Consider the following 15,098-nt stretch of genomic DNA (forward strand, 5'->3'; position numbering starts at 1 on the left):
ATAGAAGTTTAATCAACGCTTGCATCTTTTGCGTAACGTTAATATACAGACAATTTCTGCATACTGTATGTGAACGTTTATTATTTCCACGAAATGTCGTGAGCCCTATTCAGTAACACATTGCGTGAACACAACACGAAATCTACGCTTTAATTGCCGGTAACAGGCATAGCAATTATAATTGTTTTTAGCAGTTTTGTGTGCGTTACAGTCCGCAATGTTTGCAAATGCTTGTGCGGAATAAGGCTCCGTGACCTTATTCGGAATTTTTAGAATATAAAAAGCTAAAATTTCAAGTGTCTGGTTGGAAATGCTGATGGGGCGTACCACCTGGCCTGGGAAAAACCGGATGAAATTGTTAAGCAGAAAAGCAAATGGAATGCAAAAAATTGTATGATAAAGGAAGGATATAGTGTTGTTTTCTAAAGTCATATTCAGTACTATTTGTACATTGGAGATCTCAACATAGCATCCTTATGTCTTTACTAATTATAATTAACAAGATGCTCGTATGAGGTACAGTATTATTTTTGCATTATTAATAAAGAAGCTTTTAACTTTTGATGACTCATATTTCGGTAATGATTTGTGTCCATTAGTTATTGTATTTCAGAAATATTGCCGAAGCAAAGTAATACTCAATACTGATGAATCATTTGCGAAGTTCGTATTGCTGTAACTTCAAACTTAAATCAAATGTAACAAGAAGTACAAAGTTAAATCATAAATATAACATTAGTTTTTCAGTTCAGGTATAATTTTGTATTAGATTTTCCTATTTCTTTCTATTACTTCTCCAACCGGGAAGGTTCGAGAACACAGGTTCTCCTAGGTTATAGTTAAGGAACCGTACTTCCCATTTAGGGAAGGACGAGAAACGCCATACTTTCAGGAATTATTCAATGACTATCTAGGATGTTAAAAAGTAGGTAATAGACTGAGTTCTTGCCCTTGTACTTAGGGTGTTTAGGTAGTGCAACAGTAAGATGTATCCTCGTGCACGGGAGATGAGAAGTAGCTGTTCTTAACTATTACCTTCTCCTATATAGATTAATAGCTAAGTTGGTTCTTTCCTGTACTAAAGTAAAGAATCTAATTCACATAGTATTGCTGAGCGAGCGTTAACGAGTGGAGGCGGGTTATAGGTCCGCAGGACACGTTATTTTGTCTATTACAGCTAAGTGGGAAGGGGACCTGTGTTCTAGAACCTTGCCCTCCGACCATTTATTTGTTTTAACTATCAGAATAAGTCCAGTATTTTCAGAGTGAAAAACGTGAAATTTCTTGTGCAGGTTTACTGTTGGCACACCACTCGAAATAATTGTTGAAAAATTATAATTCTTCCTCTATTTTGATATTGTCCACCAAAAGATTTGCGCTGGACGACGTAAAATATCTCACTTGGTGTAGATGAGATTCAAGGGAAGCCACCAGATATAATTGTTGAAATATTACAATTCTTTCACGACTTGGGCATTTGTGCTGTAACGCTGGACCACTTTGAAAACTGGAAAAAAAAAAAAGCACCAAAATGTATTGCATTCCGTTATATTTTGTTGGATTACATTAAGTTACGTTAGATTACGTTACATTAGGCGTGCAGTATTACTGTAGTACGAATCCATAGTATTAGTAGTAGTAGAAGCATGAGTAAGAGTAGTAGTAGTAGTAGTTGTAGGAACAGGTTAGAAGCCCGGCAGGGGTTGGTTGGATTCTGTTCTCGACTTGAAATGGGCAAATTAGACTTGCCAAATTTCTTCTGTACATTTTATAATTTATGGATCCGTACAGTAAAACAAGTTTACCTCTCCACGAGATAGTCCATCCGCCTCCACATACAGTGCCGCTAACATCAAAAACAATCAACAAATACAACCACTTTCTTAACTTTTACTATTCCTCTTACCTGCCTTGTACTCATTCTTCCTCACAAATTTAAATAAATTCTCGAACTGACCCGGTAAATTTCCTAAAATTGGTCCAGCGATACGGCACTTAACCCAATACGGCATTCGGGTATATGCCATAAAAACTACAGTGGAAACAATATGAACCAACCTATGCTAGGTGGCTACGTTGCCACTTTTACAGCACCAATGCCTTCTAAGTCAGGGCAGGAGCGCATAGTGATGATTGAATTTCCGAGAAAATATTTTTCGGGAATGTTCTCTGGGAATATTCCCGTGAAGATTCCGGAAAATGGGAATATTCCGGGAATTTATGTACAAAGAAAATTGCATTATAGTACTATATTATGATTCCAAAATAAAATTAGTTTTTTTCTCACAGTATATTTATTATTGTTGCCTCCAGAGGATTCTTTAAAGTGCACATTTTGAACGGTATTATGTTATTTTATTATATTTAGGAGTACGCATGAATGTATATTTACTTATAATATGTTTTATGCGAGTAAATATGTTGGAGAAACATTTAGTATAGGAAGTGCATCTGCTTTTACACCACTAAACAGTTCGAGTGTATATGTAAGTGGATTTTCTAAACTTGATCCTACTAGTGATGTTATAAATTTTTTAATGGTACACAAATTAGGTTGGGTAACTGCCTGAAAACGTACATAGTCTGTCGAAAATTTCGTAAGGCTGCCAGTATATGTAATGGTATATATACACAATGTTGATTTGAGGTATAATGTGCTTTGTTATTGTGTTCTTACTGTGCACTATTAAATGTCTAATTTAAGAAGGCAGGCTTTTCTGAACAATATACACGGTGTTACATAAATTCACCAACAACGCTTCGTACAGGAATACACACCTAAAAAGAAGCAAACAAATCCTAATTAACACAGGTCCGGAAACACCGGTACTAGTGAAACATCCTGAGAAGTAACTCTAATTTTGATATGTAAACATTACCTTTTAAAACTATATGTATTTACGGCTATTGTTTAGCGATGGGGCGACAGCTCTTTCACTTTTTTTTTATTATTATTATTATTATTCTATTCCGATTCGGTCGTTTTATGCTTTCATACGTTAAATTAGGTTACCAACATTAAGTTCAGACAAAAAAATTGATCCTTTTCATTTATAAATTAGTACATTAACACTTTCTAGTGCAAGCGCAAATGGAAATGAAAATTAAACAATCATATTATTAGTTATATAAAGTACAGTCAACGAATTTCAATTTTTTAACCTCCAAATTATGTGAAACCTAAAAGTAAATGATAATAAACATAAATAAAGTGATTAATCATATGAATGAGTTCTTATAATCTGAAAAATAAAGTAAAGAAATTGAAATAAATTCATTTTCGAGAATTTATATGCCAGGGGAAGAACCCGGAATATTCCCATTTTTTTCCCTTTCCACCGGGAATATTCCTACTGTCCATAACTAGGAGAGCAGCAAGGAGATCCTAGTGGAAACGAGGGGTACGTTTGTAGGGTACTGATCTTTGTATACTTGTTATAACTGTCAAGAGTCATTTCAGAAGGACAAAAAGATAAACAGTTGCACAAGTGAAACCATTATACAGAATTACATATGGACAATTTCAAAATCTGCAAGTATAGAAGAACTAATTAAGTCCAAGTTAGTTCACTACGACTTTTATTAGTCCAAGTTAAAGAAATACGACGACTTAATTTACATATCAGTAAGAAAAGTGAATAAAGATACAAATTATTTGAGTCCACTTTGGCTCTGACCCATTTGTACATAAATAGATACCAGAGATACTTCTGATTTCAATAAATGCCTCTCGTGGAGTTTGTATAACCCCCCTCCCAAACTACGGCATTTCCATGTATTTTATCAATAGTAAACATTATTACTATGAAACAATATTTAGAATTTTTCTTTGATTACAGTTCCATAACAATAATAACAAAGTGTAAAAAGTTCACGAAAGAAACATTCATAAACTTATATATATATATATATAAAAGAAAAGTTGCTTTTGTAGTATAATCTTTTTCAGTAATGAAAGGGGCGCGGTGGCTCAGTGGTAGAGCGTTCACTTCCGGCGCTTGGGGTCCCTGGTTCGATTCCAGCTCGCGCAGTGTGCACTTTGTGGTGGACAAACACCTTGCTCGTGGGTTTTCTCGAGGTTCTCTCGTTTCCTTTCACTTTCTTCGTTCCACCATTTTATTCATTTTTCATCATCGCCGTCTCCTTTAGCCTAACCGGCATAACCCGTGGGACATAAAACTTTAAAGATTTCATTTCATTTTCTTTGAGTAATGAATGGGGAATTTAGGTCTGAATATAATAGGTACTAATCATATACGGGAGTGAAACGTGATAACCCACAAATGTGTGTTATCAAGGTTTTACGAACTTTTTTTTTTTTATTATTATTTTTAAAGAAATGAAACATGGTTTAAACAAGCCAACCCTAATCACATGCAACTACCATCTTTGAATTTCCTCATTACACCATAGTGTGTGACTCAGCATGCCTACACTCAAAATAATACCAACAACACCCATCTTGTAACACTTGAAAATACCACATTACAGGTGTCTTGTTCGCATGCATTTCTTGGAAAATAACCATTTCACCTATTCTGTAAACTTTACGTATTTTTCACATTTCTGGGCTTACTATCCGCCATTTAACCCGTTTCCTTTAATTTACAAGCGTGATCCTTACCCTTGTTTGAATGTTGATACAGGCTGACAATGCTGAAATCACAAAATGGAAATTTTATGGATAGAATTAAAATGTTTAAGAACAAATGTATCTGAGAACTAAATTTTCAATAGTGCCTTTCAAGAGAACATGTGCAAGATACAAAAATAACTACTTGCTAAGTACACTTCTCCAATATATAATTGTCCACGTGAATTTATCTAAGTCCCTTGAAATCGTCAGTTTGATAAGAACTCATTCGAAGTAATAAGAAGGGGAAACAATAGGAAAGAAATAACAAAACTTCGGAAAACAGCTTAGGGTTCGCAGCTCCATATAATCAACTTTTCTTTTCTTAGTTAATGTAGTCATACTTCTAGAACAAAGTAGTACCTTCCTTGGTAAATGCAGAAAACTTCTCATGCTTTTCGATTTAAAAAAAAAAAAAAAAAAAAAAAAAAAAAACTTGTTGACGAATTCGTTATCTGTCATTGGAACTGCAAGAACGCTCTACAGCTGCACCGATAGCCATCCGTATTAGACTCATCTTTTCTGTGCGGTTTCAATGCTTTTGAATCTGTTTCGAATCCCACAGAGTGATTTTATTTTTTTCCTAACTTTCCTGCTACTCTTATACAGGTTTGTCATTATTATTATTATTATTATTATTATTATTATTATTATTATTATTATTATTATTATTATTATTATTATTGTTATTATTATTATTATATGTATTACACGGGAGTGATTGACAATTTTCTTACCTAGCCAGAAATGAGAAGTCGCACAAACCTGAAATCTTTATGTAATTCCATCTTAGTGCAAGTTTCTTCTTACATCAATCCATAAGAGGTTTTTTGTTTAGGAAATCAGTATGAGACCTAATAACTTCTTTATCACTACTAGAACATAGTTCATTATTAAGATAGGAAACAGAAGAAAAGTTTGAGGGTACCACATTTCGTGAGCAAACATTTTATTTCATCTCACTTTGCTGTCACACCTATAAATATTGTTGTTGTGGTGCGTCAAAACTATTTCAGACAGCTCTCACGGCGATTTCACTTCTTTTTTTTTCTTTCTTTCTTTCTTTCTTTCTTTCTTTCTTTCTTTCTTTCTTTCTTTCTTTCTTTCTTTCTTTCTTTTCTTTCTTTCTTTCTTTCTTTCTTTCTTTCTTTCTTTCTTTCTTTCTTTCTTTCTTTCTTTCTTTCTTTCTTTTCTTTCTTTCTTTCTTTCTTTCTTTCTTTCTTTCTTTCTTTCTTTCTTTCTTTCTTTCTTTCTTTCTTTCTTTCTTTCTTTCTTTCTTTCTTTCTTTCTTCTTTCTTTCTTTCTTTCTTTCTTTCTTTCTTTCTTTCTTTCTTTCTTTCTTTTCTTTCTTTCTTTCTTCTTTCTTTCTTTCTTTCTTTCTTTCTTTCTTTCTTTCTTTCTTTCTTTCTTTCTTTCTTTCTTTCTTTCTTTCTTTCTTTCTTTCTTTCTTTCTTTCTTTCTTTCTTTCTTTCTTTCTTTCTTTCTTTCTTTCTTTCTTTCTTTTCTTTCTTTTCTTTCTTTCTTTCTTTCTTTCTTTCTTTCTTTCTTTCTTTCTTTCTTTCTTTCTTTCTTTCTTTCTTTCTTTCTTTCTTTCTTTCTTTCTTTCTTTCTTTCTTTCTTTCTTTCTTTCTTTCTTTCTTTCTTTCTTTCTTTTTCTTTCTTTCTTTCTTTCTTTCTTTCTTTCTTTCTTTCTTTCTTTCTTTCTTTCTTTCTTTCTTTCTTTCTTTCTTTCTTTCTTTCTTTCTTTCTTTCTTCTTTCTTTCTTTCTTTCTTTCTTTCTTTCTTTCTTTCTTTCTTTCTTTCTTTCTTTCTTTCTTTCTTTCTTTCTTTCTTTCTTTCTTTCTTTCTTTCTTTATTATTATTATTATTATTATATTATTATTATTAAACGTCGTAATAGTTCGCAATAGTCACCGTATCACAATTTTGTAGAGAGTCTATTGTAAGAATGCCCTGAGTTGCATAACCTGGCCATTACCTCGAACGGTCTCACATGAAATATTGTGGGAGTGAAGATAGGTTTTCCACTGCTTTCAAACTTGTTTTGTCTCAGGTTCAAAGTTATGGAAGTAAGTCATATCCTGAATTGTATTTTTGCTACAACCAGGTTGTATCCTCTTTATAGAGGTAAATGATGTACTCACATCACAAGCTATCGTTCACTTACGTTTTCTTCCAAATAAGTGTCCAGGGAGAGATCAAAATGAGTTGGAGCTGCACTGGGCATTATTTGATATATTTTAGCTCCGGCGTAGGGGGTTGTTTACCTCGGGGAGGGGATGGAGCAAAAAATATACTTGGAAAGAACACTGCACTCGCTGTCGGCTGTGTCCAGCATTCAGATGTTTGGGAACCTGTCTGCCACAAACTTGTGTGCTCAGCACTTCATGGGGGTGTTGTAACTTTTTGTACGTAATACAAGGGTTGGATTTTTAGTAATGACAACACTGATATATATATACTCGGGAAGAATGCAATCCATTATAATTCATACCAGCGGTAGGTAAGGTATCGACCCTCCCTCAGAGCACATGAACTCGCCTGCCTTCCCCTCAATGCTCGCGCAGCGCGAGCAGTTAGAAGGCAGTTCTGAGTGAGTGCTCGTGGACTACAGTCATGTTTACGAAGCAGGGTGGAAAAAAATCATGATTTTTTTAAAAAAAATTTTTGTTGATTTTTTTTATTTAAATCGATTTTTTGATTTAAATCAAATCTTTCTCCTCGTATAATACAAGTCGCGAACTGAAGAAAAAGCATTAGGAATTAGTATTAAATGCTAATTATGCCATTTAAGTGAAAATATTGGGGTTGAATTTTGAATTATCCCAAATCGTTAACTTATATCAATCCCAAACAATGTTTCTTAATCCTTTTAAATTATAGCTCTTTTTAAAGGTAAATTATAGACTTTCAGTCAAGCAGCTACAGCATCATCCCTATTTATCCTAGGATCATGGTACATACATCACTCTTTCCTGTCCCTGAAGCGGGAAATTTTGAGAGTAATCGTCATTTTTTTTTTTTTAATTTTGATCCCATCTGGATTTTCCTGTGTTAACGCACAGATCTCAAAATCAACTGGGAAATACTAAGGGGTGTACTAAATGTGTGTACAAAATTTCAAGCTTCTATCTTGAGTAGTAAGGGTGAAGAAACTATTTAACATTAACAATGAGCTAAGAACATTCCCACAATGCCCCAGATGACCCAGATGTAATATAAAAATTTCCTCAGACATCCCTATTTATCCTAGGATCATGATTTGTGCATTATTCTCTTCAGAATAAAACAATTTTCAAACGGTACCCTTCAAATGTCTCCATCATGTATCTGGGGCGGGTAAATCACGAAAAAAGGAATTTTCTGTTACATTTTTTTTTATTTATTTTTACCTCTGTGGACCCCTCCCCCTGTTTTAAGGCAGAGATCTGAAAAATACTGAGGGGTCCACTGAGTAAATGTGCAAAATTTCAATCTTGTAGGTGCAAAAGTAATCCCGCGAAAAATAATATTTCCCAAATACCCCAGATTCCCGTATAAAACAGGATCTCAGGTAATAGTTTCCTGAGACATTCCTATTTATTCTAGGAGCATAGTACGTACATCATTTTCTTCAGAATAGAACAGCCTTTCAAACGGTACCATTAATGTCTCCATCTGAGGCGGGAAAATCACGAAAAAAAGCTATTTTTTGTTAAAAATATCATTTTTTAAAACATTTTTGCCCCTCTGGACCCCGCTGTTTCCACGCAGAGATCTGAAAACATCTGAAAATTATTACGAGGTGCACTGAACTTGTGTGCAAAATTTCAGTCTTCTGAATGCAAAATGTAACCCGCCAAATAATAATAATAATAATAATACGCATAACAAAAAATATATTTTTAAATTTATACGTCATCACACACTATGCCTCAACGCAGAAAGGCGTGAAAGCATATGTAACGTGTTCTAAAATGCCTCCAGCCTTGAAGAAAACGAAGTAAAAAGCCTTATTGGTTATTTTTTTAATCGAATAATGAAGATTCTACCCTATCACCTAAAAATAGGTGATATAATTTAAAAGGTTAAGCATTAAGGAAAAAGTACAGCAACGTTTATCAAAATGACACTTTTTTTCTCAATAGCTACTGATATTTGGTAGGAGCCTATTTTTAAAATCTCAGAACTAGCTTGCGGCATGAAATACATAAATTTCGCAAGTTATAAAATTAACAACAACAAAAAAATGGAGAGGGGACAGGACCCCTCTAAATACGCCCTATTATCTGGGAAAAAACAAACAGACACGCACAAAAAAGAATTTTCGTCTTAAATGTTTACGGCGATTTCCCCGTTGAAATAGTTAACGATTTTAAAACCCAAACCCAATGTTACGAAAAAGAAGAAAGCAGGATTGCTCCGTTACCTGTTCAAAACAGGATTTTCCCTAATCATTCTCTGCATGACACTTGTTTTCATACTATACTGTACATTTGAGTCTCATTGTATTATGATTATTAACTTCCATAATCGAAATAACAGAACAGAAACGGGAGTTTACTTACCTTTCCATAAATTATCACATGGGCTACATGTGAGTAAGATTTCACTTCAGTTAATTGGAAGTCAGTTTGCTGGTGCCTAAATTGAATATAGGCTTCCTTCGTTACATTTTTGTTATTAACGTTCGGAACTGATAGCTGCAATTATAATTTGGGAATTTCTCGAACTGAGCATATATCATGCATTGCCCTTAACTGCGTAATGTGTTTCATCATGCACTTCAAATATTCATTCTTTTTTGTAATGGTGATTAAATTTACGCCTGGGAATTATTAGGGTGGTTCTAATAAGAAGGTTATCGCCCATTAATAAGCATTTTAAGATTTTCTTACATACTTATACAGGGTGGGCACAAAGTCGCTTTCCCCAATATGTGAACAATATTTTAATAAGAAAATACCCTCTTGTCTGTTATTCACACGTTAATATCTTAAGAAACACTTGTGTAAAAATATATAGAAACTCTTAGTTTTAGTAGTTAGTGCACTAACCCTAACCCTTTTTTTTTTTTTTTTTTTAAATCTAATATCGTATGCATGTAGTAAGATGTTGGCTTTTTCTATTTTCGAAGGATGGTACGGCACAATTTCATATTCAGAGGGAAGAAGAAAAGTCTCCTAAATTATTAAAGAGAAGAATCTTTCTTGACTTTATATGCTTAAAATGTTTATGTACGGTAATTTTAGGGTTTCAATTTTTGTCTTTTGAAGAATTTTTGTGTGAAGTTAATTCCTAACATTTGGATATACCCTGCGTATTCCTTTCTTTGTAATCCATTATTAAAGTTTGTTTTTCCTTTACAGCTGTTAGAATTATGGGTCAAATCGGATCGATTGTAAGGCAACAAACAAAGATGGAACCAGGAGAAATTGACGCCAACAATGGTTATCTTCTGAAGAACCACTACGTTCCAGAGGACGTTCTGATTAATATACTAAGTTTTGTAGACATAAAGACACTTGTACCCAGTTGTCGACGCGTGTGTAAAGTGTGGCGTCGCGTCATCGACAGTGATGCCTTGAAAGTGAAAGCTGAAAGAGGACGTTACGACAGTTTGAAGTATTGTCCGAAGAAGAAACTCCCGTGGTTTGTGTATTATTGGATTTGTGTAAAGGATCCATTTGGAAAGAATTTGATTAAAAATCACTGTGGACAAGGTAAGAATTTCTCTGAAGTATAACTACTAGTGAATGTTCTAGGCAGTGCCGGATTTACGTATAAGCTAAACAAGCTATGGCTTAGGGCTCCACTCTCGTGGGGGCTGAAAATATTAAACAGGGTGTCTACTGATATTAAAAATACCTTAATTGTACTGGAATTTAATTTTAATATTGGAATTTTGATCCACATACTGGAAAAATCATAAAACTGGTAATTTGTCAACAGTGGTTTTTTGTAATTGTTATAATAGTCTTGAAAACAATTATTTTGTAATTAGACGTTTAAAGCAATGGGTGGAGTGGAGGGCTGTGAGGGGAGTTTTTAAAAATATTAAAAAGTCATTGTATTTTAAAAAATCAAGGTTAACTAAATTTATTAAAAATAAAATATTCGTTTGATGGTAAAACAATTACAAACCTGAAATCAGCAAAAGTGTGATTATTCCTAAAGAACTTTTAAAAAATTATTGTATTAGCTACAGGAATTTTGCTGATAGTTATACTAAATATACTGGAATTTTGAAAAACAAACTCAGTAGACACCCTGTTAAAGCAAAAAATTGGATGTACATTTTCAAAAATATTTGGTCTAGGAATTAATTCGTGCGGTTTGTACGCACACATTGAAGCTGTAGTACAAACACAAAATACATAAATACCTTAAGAAAAATATTGTCCATCGCTAGCCACCACTTTCGCCCATCTGTCAGGCAATGTACGGATTCCGTGGCGAAAGAAGTCCTCATCCTTGGAAGCGATCCAGTCAGAGACCCATGTTTCGATATCTTCTGAAGAAGTAAACCGCTGTCCAATCAAATCGTTGTTCATGCAATCGAACAAGTAGTAGTCCGAAGGAGCAACGTCTGGTGAATACGGCGGGTGGGGTAAAACTTCCCATCCGACATTTTCTAAATAGGTTTTGACCGGTTTTGCGACATGTGGGCGAGCGTTATCATGTTGAACAATAAGTTTATCATGTCTGTTCTCCCATTCTGGTCGTGTTCTGGCCAGAGCTTGCTTCAAACGCATTAATTGTCGTCGATAACGTTCTCCATTCATAGTTTCACCCGGTTGCAGCAGCTCATAGTACACCACACCTTTCATATCCCACCATATGCACAGCATAACCTTTGCACAGTGAATATCTCGTTTTGGTTGTGATGGACCTGGTTCACCTGGTTTCACCCAGGCCTTTTTTCGTTTAGGGTTCTCGTAATGGATCCACTTCTCATCACCCGTAATAATTCGATGCAGAAACCCCTTTCTGCTCTGTCGTTGAAGCAGCAATTCGCAAATGGTTTTTCGTCTTTCAACGTCTCTGTCTTTCAATTCATGTGGAACCCAATGTGACATCTTTTGAATCATTCCCATGGCGTTTGGAGACTGTTGTTTGATCAACGCCTAATGCTGCTGCAAGTTGTTCCTGCGTTTGACACGAATCCTGCTCGAGCAATGCTGTCAATTCTTCGTCTTGAAATTTTTTTTGGCTGTCCAGCTCGCTCTTGGTCTGCCAAGCCGAAATCACCACTTCTAAACCGTGCAAACCACTTCTGACACGTTCGCTCAGCTAGAGCATGGTCACCATACACTTCCACCAAAATACAATGACTTTCAGTCGCACTTTTCTGCATGTTAACGTAATGCAGCAGGACACCCCGCAAAAACACTTTATCAGGCAGAAATTGCGCCATGTTCACTTAACTACAAACTGGTGTTGTTGACGCTTTAATCCACTGCCCTATACTACGAACGATATGCGATGAGAGGGGTTTGCAACACATGTGTGGATACACGGAACTGTGGGACGCTCCGTTCGTTGCGCCATCTCTTGTCCACCCGCACGAATTAATTCCTAGACCAAATAAGATAAAAATAAAAATAAAATCTACGTACATCAACAATGTGCTTCCATGATATAAGTAATAGAACCCCTCTTGCTATCCTGCTCACTGAAATATCAGTTGGCACAGGACAACTGGACATATAAAAGGCCCGGTTATCTTCAATAGCTTAAGGCCTCATCAAATCTATATCCGGCCCTGGCTCTAGGGCACATATTTAATACTAAAAATAACTCACCTTGCGCCCGCTGCTATTGCTTTTCATCTAAGAAATCGTTTTCAATATTTCGGGCCGCTCTAATTAAATACTTTTTCGTGTTAAAAAAAATCCAGTCTTCAAGTGTTAAAACATATGATAGTGCCTTTCAAAATATCTGTTCTTTTTCCATTTGTTACAGGGCAAAAAGAAAGAAAAAAAAAGTTTATTTAGTGTTTTCTGATTGACGAATGACGGATCATGACCAAACCCTCTTAGGAGGTTGAAATATTGAAGGCTTGATTTCTTAAGTGAGCGGGTAGCTGAGTTATTTTTAGTATTTTTTTTTCGATGTTTCTACATGAATTAATTTTTATGTAAATGAAAACTAATTAGTTAATTAAAATTAATGTGTGACACACATGTGTATAGTTTAAAAAATATGTTCAGTCCTTACTACATGCTAAGTACTGTAATTGTACTATAAACTGTTCCAGTAGTCTCTTGTTTCCTCTATCAGTAGCTCGGGTAGGGGGGCACGGTGGGTCAGTGGTAGAGCACTTACCTTAGGTGCAAGGGGATCCTGGTTTGTTCTCCAGCCAAATAAGTTTGTGATAAACAACATCGTGTCGGTGGGTTTTCTTTTGATCCTCCCTTTTCCTCCTACAATGGCATTCCACCAATTCTTCCATCATCGTTTACTTGCTTTAATTATCGTCTCCCTTAGCCTAAAAGGGCATAATCGTGGGACGTTAAACTGAAAGATTTTCAAAGAAAGTAGCTCTGGGTAACTCACATGCAATTCTTGTTACTTTTCAGGATGCCATCTGTTGCCCATTTATAGCCGTAATAGTCGGTAGTTTTCTAAAGATATACTGGCACGATTTTTTATTCATCTGTTCACTGATAACTCATTTTTTCTCTAGATTTTACACTTTTCGGGGGGGGGGGGGGGAGTGTTATATAGAATTAGCTTACCAGTAGTAATTTAATTCATTCTGTGGTTGTCAAACTAATTAAAATGAAATATGTTGTTAGAGTCGGCCGTTGAGGGCAGAGATGACCAAGCTGCACCAATCGGGTAGGCAATTGTAATAGTAATTTTTATAAGCTGAGTCGTCCAACCAGACAACAGCTTCAACGTTCACTTCAAGCCTCCATCCAGGTAATGAGGTATCATTCTGTGCAAAAATCTGATTAATTCGACGCAAACTAGAAGAAAATTACAAATGGTATACGAAATTGACTTTGTGAGAAAACGGTTGAATTCTTAAGTCCGAAGTCCAACTAATTTTCAGTAAACTTTATATATATATATATAAATTAACACACACATATATATATATATATATATAAATTAACACTATAACTTGGTTGAATTAAATCGGGGACTGAAGCAGCTGTGGCCGAGAAGACCAATTCGAGAGAGCCCGGTGAATTCGAGTTAGGTTGATTGTTGCCAGAAGCTATCATTTCATGAAAAAAGAGGAAAATTGAATTAATTGCTTTGAAAATGGCTAGCAAAACTGCTGAGTGAAAATTTTCCTTGTCGAGAGGCTAGGTCTAATTTTCCAAACCATTGACGTCAGAAATAAATCAATCTCCAAACTCCGAAGATGCACAACCAGAACACGTCCCTTTCTAAGTTTTACATGTCGCAGGGAGGAAGGTGTTGATAGCTTGTTTCTGAAGACAAACTTCCCGCTGGAGCAAAAGCATCTGGCTTTATAACTCGTTTTCCAGTCCCATTTCCTGGTTTCAGCCGCGGGGGAGGGGGAAGTAGTCCCCTGATTGAGATTCTTACGTCTCTACAAAAATCAGTGGTTAACCTTATGCTGCCATCCTTTAAAAGTTTACGTTAATGCCATCGTGGGGTCCGTGCAGACCAATAATATTGTTAGTAGCCACTTTTTCATTAGCTTTTATTTTTGTTATATTGTTAAATGTAGTTGCGTACTTTTATTTACTATAAGATAGTTGTGAAACATTTATGTATTACAATACATTCTACTGAAATTCTACATTCTACTATACTTTCACTTTTCTTCATATGTACGTGTTTTCTGATTGCTCTCGGATTTCAACCATTTTCCTGGGGATGTCCGTTTTGCATTTTTTCATTGTACCAACAACTGTCATTCTCTGGAAAAACAATTCCTCAGCGAGCTCGGTGCTTGTGAAATGGTTGTCCATAGTTGTCCATGTTCTACTTGCCGACCAACATTTATTTCTCCTTGGAATGGGTATGATGTTTTCAGCATTACACACCCAGCAAATTTTTCAACTGTATTTTCCGCGCTCACTTGAAGCGTACAGACGAAAAGAACATCTTCCACGTGTAGGTACCAGCTACTCGTTCACAGCCAAGAACGTTCGAGCTTACGCTGAGGGAAAAACGCAGACTGAAAGTATTTGAGAATAAAATCCTGAAACGAATATTCGGAACCAAAAGAAACGGAAATGAGGAATGGGGAAAACTTCATGATGAGGAACTGCATAATTTATACCGTTCACCAAACATTGTTAGGGTCATCAAATCTTGGAGGATCAGGTGGGCAGGACATGTAGCGAGAATGGAAGAAAGTGGGAACGCTTTCAAAGTTTTAACTGGAAGTCCAATCGGAAAACGACCATTAGGAAGACCAAGGCGCAGATGGGAGGACAATATTAAGATGGATCTCGCAGAAATAAGAATACAAATTAGAAACTGGATTCAGTTGACT

At 35.4% G+C, this 15,098-nt stretch overlaps 1 protein-coding gene across 3 annotated transcripts in view; it reads left to right on the plus strand.

Annotated features, from left to right (window-relative positions):
- Window positions 1–243: 243 nt before the first annotated feature.
- LOC145681309 (F-box only protein 6-like) overlaps window positions 244–15,098 on the plus strand; it is a 37,381-nt gene continuing 22,526 nt past the window's right edge. The window contains exons 1-2 of one of the 3 annotated variants that reach the window (XM_081752971.1): window positions 244–516; window positions 9,982–10,335. In XM_081752971.1, the coding sequence (XP_081609097.1) occupies window positions 9,993–10,335 (343 nt within the window). In that variant the 5' untranslated portion in view covers window positions 244–516; window positions 9,982–9,992. Of the gene's footprint in view, window positions 517–630; window positions 753–9,981; window positions 10,336–15,098 lie in introns of those variants that run through there. The other 2 variants (XM_081752970.1, XM_081752972.1) reach the window with 2 other exon arrangements.

Source organism: Thermobia domestica, chromosome 3, assembly GCF_964235325.1.
Source record: "Thermobia domestica chromosome 3, izTheDome1.hap1.1, whole genome shotgun sequence".
NCBI lineage: Eukaryota > Metazoa > Arthropoda > Insecta > Zygentoma > Lepismatidae > Thermobia > Thermobia domestica.